At 37.8% G+C, this 8628-nt stretch overlaps 1 protein-coding gene and 1 long non-coding RNA gene across 2 annotated transcripts in view; one reads left to right on the top strand and one right to left on the bottom strand.

Annotated features, from left to right (window-relative positions):
• The first annotated feature begins 201 nt into the window (after positions 1-201).
• LOC122138741 lies at positions 202-7975 on the top strand. The gene is made up of 3 exons (XR_006155763.1): positions 202-499; positions 760-897; positions 7806-7975. It is a non-coding gene; the product is annotated as an uncharacterized LOC122138741 (long non-coding RNA).
• The window catches only part of msi2a (musashi RNA-binding protein 2a), a 163893-nt gene continuing 158055 nt past the window's right edge, over positions 2791-8628 (bottom strand). The window contains 3 exon segments of the mRNA XM_042732996.1: positions 2791-3197; positions 3290-3365; positions 5805-5959. Coding sequence (XP_042588930.1) covers positions 3324-3365; positions 5805-5959 — 197 coding nt within the window. The 3' untranslated portion in view covers positions 2791-3197; positions 3290-3323.

The following is an 8628-nucleotide window of genomic DNA, read 5'->3' as shown; positions in this document are numbered from 1 at the left end:
GACCGTGGTAAAGATCTACCAGTCGATTGAACTGATGTAGATGCATTCCATTCAGTTTCATTTTGATTGATACCCCGTAACAATTGCCATTACAATTTTAAAATTGTAGGTCTGCAATGACTTTAACTTGAAACAGGCTACAATCCAAGTGACCTGAAAACTGTGTGCTCAGGAAAGCACTGAACCAGTTTGAACCAGACAAACAATCATGAACCAACTTACAGACAGAAGGTCAGTGACTTATGCCATCAGTAATGAAAATGTGTGTCCGCTGACTAATAATTGATCAGCATCATGTTTATATCAGGAAATAAGGCTCAACATCTGCAGCCTGTTCGGAAACCTTGACAGGTCCAAGCACCAGGGAAGTGTTTTTGGAAATTTTTCAGCCACATGACATCCTGTCTTTAGTAGATGGAAGACCTGCTGGTATTTGCTGCACAAAGACAGAGATCTCGTTGTGACAAGGACAAGGCGTGACAGAGACAAAGGCAAATTGGTGAGTTCAGACAGCTGGACAGGCCTGGGGACGTCCCCTTATGAGTCAGACCTGATAGGACAAATGTGGCCAAATATAGTTCAGGTCTGAAAAGGTCTAAAAGCAGAGCCACTCAAACTTTCAGATTTATTAAAGAAAAAAAATCCTTAAAGGACAAAAATTTTTTTTTTTTAAATGGTACTATACTACACGTTACTTGCATTTTTTCTTTTTTTTGCATGAAATTGACAAATATTTCCCTTTTTGTCATCCTGTTACAGCTCAATGTCTTCATTAGTGGAGATCCTGAGAGTGTGCAGACTCTTGTGGTACCATCAGCCAGTCAGTGTTGTCAGGGGTCCAGTGCCAGCTGAGCAACTGCGAGATGAATGGGAATGCTAACAGACCATGCTCTTCAGGTAATACAGACCTCCTGTTAAAATCCATTAAATAGTACCAGCTATGACACTAAATACATTCACCAGCTAATAAGCACATCACTGACAGCACCCATAGAGATCACATTCTCATTTACACGTCACGGCCTTTATCATTATATAAAGGGTGTACAGTGCATTAACTTTAGCTGACTGTATAGACAGTATAACACAGCCTTGAGCGGCTTATTACTTAATTCCAAGTGTTTGTGTAGTTCAGTGCAATACTTAGAGATGATGGGATAAAAGATGCTGGTCTCATAGTTAATTCAAAATGTTGTTAAATGACACATGAAGGATAGGAAAAAAGAATCTAGAATACAAGACATTAACCTCAATAACCTCAAAAAAAAAAAAAAAAAAAAAACACCTTTCCTTCATTTTTAATGTTTTCATTTACTAAACTTTTTTACTTTTTTATTTTTGTTTTTGTTTTCTACATTTTTCTTTTACATTTGAACTTTACAATAGTTTTCTTCCCTTGCTCCGTTCCTTTCAATTGTTTAAATATTATTATGTGACTGGATCTGTAAATCTTTTCAAGGCTTCTGACATTTAGTGCTTTTACCTCTGGCCACCAGACTACACCAAATAAACACAAGTCATCAAACAAAACAGTTTACATCTTCAGCAGGAAAAAGAGACACATTTACATCAGAATATACATATCAGATCATTTAACATTAAAAATCTGCATTTTATATATATATTTATATATGCGAGTTTGACCTAAAACAGCTTTTCAACTCTAAAGAAAGAAATCAGCAGCTCCAGGTTTCAGGTCAACTATTTTTTTTTTCAGTGTCTTCAACTGGCTGTATATTAAAATAAGTCAATATTTCAGATAAAAGGTTCACTATGTCCTTGAAATGAAATCTTGAGCGCACCAGTAATAGATTGCTTTTCGTTTGGCTTCTTCTCAACCTGCGTTCTGGACGCCAGCGGCAGAAAAATAAAAGCAACATTCACTGAACAATTTTTCATACATCAAATCTCTGTAAGGTCACTCGTGACAGCTAGCATGTGCAAAGAGAAAACCGTCGTTCTCTTTGTACACAATGCAAAGCTTCCTCCGTACACTTGATCTGCTCTGAATAAATTAAATCTCACAGGACTGAGGTATGATTAAAATAACTGAAACATTAAAAATGTTTGCCACCTTCAGCCAAAAGAGAAATAAACCGCTTCGTTCAAGTACAGTCCACAACAGGTTCCAAAATCAAGAGGAACGTCCTCTATTAGACAACATTAACAACAACAGATAACATAGTAAGTTTCTTTTTTCTCAGGAGTATAAAAGTGTCAGAATGTGCAGAACACAAGAAAAAGTCCTTTCGTTGACAAACACACACAGTTTGCATTGGATTGGAGTTTTTTAAACTAAACTCCAAACTAAAAAACTAAAATCTCATCTCATCATATCATATTATGCTGGTATTACACCTGTAAAATGAAATAGCTCATGTGTATACAATAATTTAAGAAATCCATGTATTACTTTTTTTCACCGTTATACTGTCAATTACTTTAATTTCAGCCTGATTTTTTTTTCGAAACACCATCAGAAAAATATGTCTGAACTGATATGCAGTGACGTATATTTACATTTCTTTCTTATATTTGAAATCACCATGTTTTCATTGGGGGGGAAACATTACAGCACACAATTTTTTTTTTTCTCTAAAGGACAACAACACACACAGATCGATATATATAGAGATATATATATATAAAAAGGACCATAAAAATATTGGAGTCCTCTCCCTCTGTATTGCCCAAAAATAGGTCATTATGATCAACAATGAGACTTCACAATTAAAAACAGCTACTAAGATTTTTTTTTTTTTTTTTTCAATAGATGAATGACATGGTATCTTTCAGCACGGTGTCTGTCCATATGTGCAAAAATAAAGTTAACTGAAAACAAAATCTAGGGAAAAAAAACTCAAAGCTGTGACAGTTGCAACTGAATAATTCACTCATCTAAGTATGTTTTTCTAAAAGCCGTTGTCATTTTAAAAAGCATACAGAAAGAAAAACGCGTGTGGGAAAAGAAAAATGGAAAGGAGTCCTGCAGTGACAGGAAGGATGGATAACAGTTACAGCAGTTGTGATGTTTGTTTTTCTGAGATGATCATATTTTTCTTGTCCTCTATGTCTGGTTCCACCCCCACTTGTCCATTCACCAATCACAACCTGTAGTGCTTGAAGTCTTTATGACATCAACTGTACACAAACCAATTAGAGACTCCGGCCATTTTTCCAGGGCCTCCCAATCAACTCTGGTGAATCAAAACCAATAGGAGTCTTGTTGAAATTATGAATGGAACAACATGAAAAAGAGAGAATCAGAATGAGAGAAAAACATGCATACCTCCAATGAGATGGTGCCGCATCTCGGTTAGCTTTCAGTGGTATCCATTTGTAAATGCTGTGGCGATCAAAGGACCCTAAAAGCAGATCATGAGTAAGATGTTGAGCACAATTATTGAAACAGTATGAAAACAGTGATTCTAACACACTGACAAATTCAGACAGAATAAGTTCTTTTATGAAGAGTCTGTGATTGATTCTTCTCTCATGTACAGAATCAAGAATTCCACTTTAACAGAACATTTATTCACAAATGATACTGATAAAAGTGGCAATGAATCTGCTCTCTGACTGTCATTGAGAGCAGACCTTCTCAGGAAAAAGCATGGCTAGTTGGGCAGCAGCAGATGTTTTGGATGCTGGTTTGTCCCTGGCAGGTTTCTTAATTAGCCTAAGCAGAAATCCACTGTGCAGGCTTCCTAAAAATATTAACCAATGAATTTCTGTCATTTAGAAGATTTTCTTGTTGCCATTACACAGACGAGATACCACTACATTAGACCCCATACACCCAAACATCATTAAGTAAAAAACTCCAAGTATATTCGGCCTTCAGTATGTGCAAATCTCCATGTATCTTCAGATGTTTGATTCTTCCGTTTCAATTATTCTGCTACAAATATAGCTGCATCAGAGTAACTAGGAGGCCTCCGAACATAAGGAAAATACAAGAAAAAAAGCATTTGTCCTGATTTCTCTTCCGGGGCGCTGATCAGTCCTGAATAAATAAATCCTGCCCATTGTCAGACTACGTTTGTGAACTTACAAACCCACACAGCTGATTTAGAGGGCAAAACGGCAACCTGTCAACAAGCCTTTCTGAGAAACACAGCCGCTTATCGGGCCTGTCATCAGACTATTGTGTGCATGGCAGGAGCGGATCTGTCTAATCCATACGAATAAATCAAAGTCAGTCTCACACCCGCTGCTTTAGAGGGCAGGAAGGAAAGGCTTTCTTAAATTTATATTGGCTTTTCTGCCAGACTTCCTCATTTTAAGAATTGCGTGGAAGGACTTTATTTCATTGTGGATGTGTGTTGATACTATGAGAGAGGGAAGGGGGGAGAGAGTGGGGGGTGTTCCAGTAGGTGGTGAACTGGTGACACGTGTCAGAAAAATAAATGGAGATGAGCATTTTAGTTCTGCGTCATTTCCCATGTTAATGTTCTGCACGGAGACTTCAAGAACTATACACACACATCTATCAGTCCAGCTGAATGAACACACACTAAAATTGGAATTAATCACAGCACAAAACGGCACTCACTCAGAAACACACTAATGCCAGTTATGAATTCATGCGGTGACATGTTTTATTTAGATGCCAGGAGGCAGAAATTAAGTATAAAAGATCCAAGTTTCTGCTCACTTCAGTTTCCAACCAGCAGTTAATATTCCTGTCATTAGTCAGTTGTCTTTATACACAATAAACAGCTGTTTATGAGCAGGTCTTCACCAATTTAGTTATTAAAAGAAGGGCTTTTTCATTCAAAAAGTGACAAACTACAGCAGCAGTCTCTGAAGTAAATGTCTTGCTCGAGGGCCTAATGGTGATAGTTAACAGATCAGCCTGTGCAGAATCAAACCTTTTAATTACCAGCTAAGATCTTTATCCACTAGGCGACATCGCTCCTGTTGTGATGAGAGATCATAAATTACTCCACCTCATTACTGGCTCAGAAGTTTAGGAATAGTTCAGCCAAAAATAAGAAATTCTGTCATTTCCTCACTTGTTTTGAAATTTATTTATAACCTTAAACATACTGCAGATGAAAACTGGCCTCTAAGCAGACCACCCACAAGAAATAAAACAGTAGAAATATGCTGCAAACACTCGCATAAATCAAAATATGTGCTTCATTTGGTTAAGAAACGTATTTGTGAGAATGGGGTGAATAATTTAATTTCAATTTGGCACCTCATTATAAATGCTTTCTTCTTCAAATTGAGATCCGTGCTGACACCGAGCCGCAACCTGACGTCCGTGACATCTGCAGACAGAATCCGTGCGCTCCCTGACAAAAGCCAATTAAAGCAAGTTTTTGTGCAACGCAGGGGCTTTTGTTTAGAGACGGTGTCAAGAGCATCTGCTAGTTACAGGGACATCTGATTTTGACAATTTGCTCATTTCCAACCACGGCAGCTTTTTGCTTCCTTTAAACTGTTTGCGATGCTTTTATTCCCCAAACAAAACATCAGCAAGACAAGAAGTTTCAGTCTAACGGAGACTCGTGACTCATTGGGGTATTTTTGAACATGTGGAATGAAGCTCATTCCTCTGATATATTTTTTTCCAACTCTGCGTTTCTAAATTGCTGATCAAACACTCAACACAAAAACATAAAAACAAAGTAACAACAGACAAACAGACAATCATACCCCAGATTACACATCTGTGGGTTGAATATATTTAAAAGAATGATGGACAGAAGACACAAAGTGAGAACTTTCTCTGTACTTTGGAATCTCTTGGCCACATCAGCATGACTGAGGGAGTGTAAGAGAGCTCTACTCACTGCGATACTGTGATTGAACCCCGAGCCCGGCTGAGGGCTGGCAGCACTGATGTAATTTCCCACTGCTGAGTCCTGACTGCTGGGGCCGTACAAGTCTGTCACGGGTCCAGGACTGTTTGCACCAGGAAAACCTCCAGGCCGTGGAGGATTAGCACCTGTACAAGACACACATCAGATCACTGATAAATCATATTTCAGTCACTAACATGGCCACTAAGGTGAAGAGAGATAGCTTCTATCAGAGAGTGTAACATGGGACAGAATATGTACACTACTGTTCAAACGTTTAGGTACAATTTTAATTTATTAATGTAATTGACAATATAAATTATCAATTGATATTTTACTCTGCAAGGATACAATAAATTGATCAAAAGTGACAGCAGTGACACACCTCTAATGTTACAAAAGATTTCTAATAGATGCTGTTCTTTTGACCTTTCTATTCAAAGAATAAGTATCCACAAAAATATTAAGCAGAACAATGGCTTTCTAATAATAATAATTGTTTATTTAGGAACAAATCAGCATTTTAAAATGATTTCTGAAAGATCCTGTGACACTAAAGACTAGAGTAATGGCTGCTGAAAACTCAGCTTTGTCATCGCAGGAATGAATTACATTTTTCATTCACAGTTATTTTAAATTATAATAGTATTTCAGAATATTGACGTTTTGCTGTATTTTTTTTATTAAATAAATGCAACCTTCATGAGCATAAGAGACTTCTTTCAAACACATAAAAAAAAAAATCTTACTGACCCCGAAATTTTGAACATTAATGCATGACACGTTACTTGCATGGTACTGTATTGTGTTCATTAAATATGTGTAAAAAAAAAAAAAAAATGTGTTAAAAGTGAATGCTAAATGCTAAATAACATTATCAGGGGCCGTTCAAACAGGACATGTTGTGTTTTTTTTTTTAAATGGACTATGCAGACTACATGAATAAGTGTAAGGAGTTTAGCTGCTGTATTTTTAAAGGGGTCATCAGATGCGACATGAACTTTTACAAGTAGTTTGAACTGAAATGTGTGTAGGCAGTGTGTGTACACAACCAGCCTGTAATGATAAAGATCCAACCTGTGTTTTTTTTTAATCTTGTTAAATCACTTCCCCTTTTTCAAATCGAGCCATTCTCAGATGCCTGTCTGTGTGATGTCACACAGAACCAGCCCCTCCCATGATTGCTGACTGACACTGGCGTTCTACCTTAGACCTGCCCTGAGTGAGCTGTCATCAGTCCGCCATTGCTTTGTTCTTGGATGTTATAATGAACGCAGCAGTCGTTATTTACTCTTAACATCTGAGAAGCTGAACACGCAGTGGATTACCTTCGTTTTTGAAGGGAATGCACCCCCGATCTACCTAAATGTTTATTTTTGCGTGAATCATTCGTGATCCAAAAGTGAGTATAAGGTTCTTTTATGAATCTTTGCAAATCTCCTTTCCTAATAACGTGCTAGTTCCACGGCTAAAGTGAACAGTCTCATGAGAATGGCTCGTCACCCCACGGAAAAGAGGGGCAGGGTAAGCAGAGTTCATTAGCATTTAAAGGAACATGCACTAAAACGGCTTGCTGACAGCTAACAGAACTGATTTTGATGGTAAAAAGTGTGTTTTTTACACCACCATTGAAAAGTTAACCAAAGTATGTTATAGACTTTTCATTAAGACCCTAAAGAATCATATCAACTTGTGGAAAATGGGCATCTGATTACCCCTTTAAGACACCTGAATTCTGTTAAGCTATTTCTGTTTTTAAATACAAAATTGTCCTGTATGAATGACCTTCACATTTGGACAGCATATAGATTAAAAAACACCCATACCATCCATGCAAAACTCCACACAGCCACATGCTATGCTGTGCATTAAGCAGGTCTGATCGAAGGACAGAGCAGAGAGAAACAGGCTTTCCTTCTGCGCTGAACGTGCTGTGAGCTGAGATTTCAAGCTTCCTTTGTGACTGCTCATTCCTCACATCTCTCTTCATAGTGACAGAATACAGCTGGAGCTGGAGAAACCCCCAACATCCATGACTGCAGTCACCACAGGAATAAACCAGATGGAGGACAGAATGCTTATGATGCACAAAGTGAGGTAATGATGTCACGCACTGTATTGCCCTTTATATTAGACTTACTCTTACTTATTTTCTAAAACCCCCTCACATTCATGATTTTACTATCAAAGATGGTCTGACTGCAGAAGTTTCATAAAGAATTTATACATGCAAGTATACATAGAAATAAATATTTAGTTTAGCTTTATTTTTTAACACTGTGGTTTTCAGTTAAGGCACATAGATTGTGTTAATGATGACAGACAGCATTAACTAACTCTCTGGCTGCCTCAGGATGCGTTTCCTGTGTCTTATCTGAGTGCAATGGCTTTCTCACTTTTACAGTCATTTTATGTGTGTACTGTAATCTTTATTCCATATAATTGCTGGATTCTGTAAAGGTGAGTGCCATGCTTTCTCTCGCTTTGCCAGGAATAGGATTTATGCTCTAAATTAAACCCTGGGGCTAAACAGTTACTGCTATTAGCTTTAATAGCTAAACACGACTTACATTTATTGGCTTTGACTGGTAGCTTAGCAGCACCCATGCTAATTAAACCTGCCGGCCTGTGATTACGCAGCATGTTTCTGAGTCACAGGTGACTCATCTGTCCTGTCCGGCTCCCAGCACTAGGGTTTTAATCGATGTCACTCTGCACATCCTTTGGCGGAATAATAAAGTGTTTTTGCTGAGCAAAGCTACACACCAACGGCATCAGTATTGACCCCTGAAAAACCCACAATGCATTGACTGTG

Source organism: Cyprinus carpio, chromosome B10 (genome assembly GCF_018340385.1).
Source record: "Cyprinus carpio isolate SPL01 chromosome B10, ASM1834038v1, whole genome shotgun sequence".
Taxonomy (NCBI): domain Eukaryota; kingdom Metazoa; phylum Chordata; class Actinopteri; order Cypriniformes; family Cyprinidae; genus Cyprinus; species Cyprinus carpio.
This window is presented reverse-complemented; position numbering and strand designations above follow the sequence as displayed.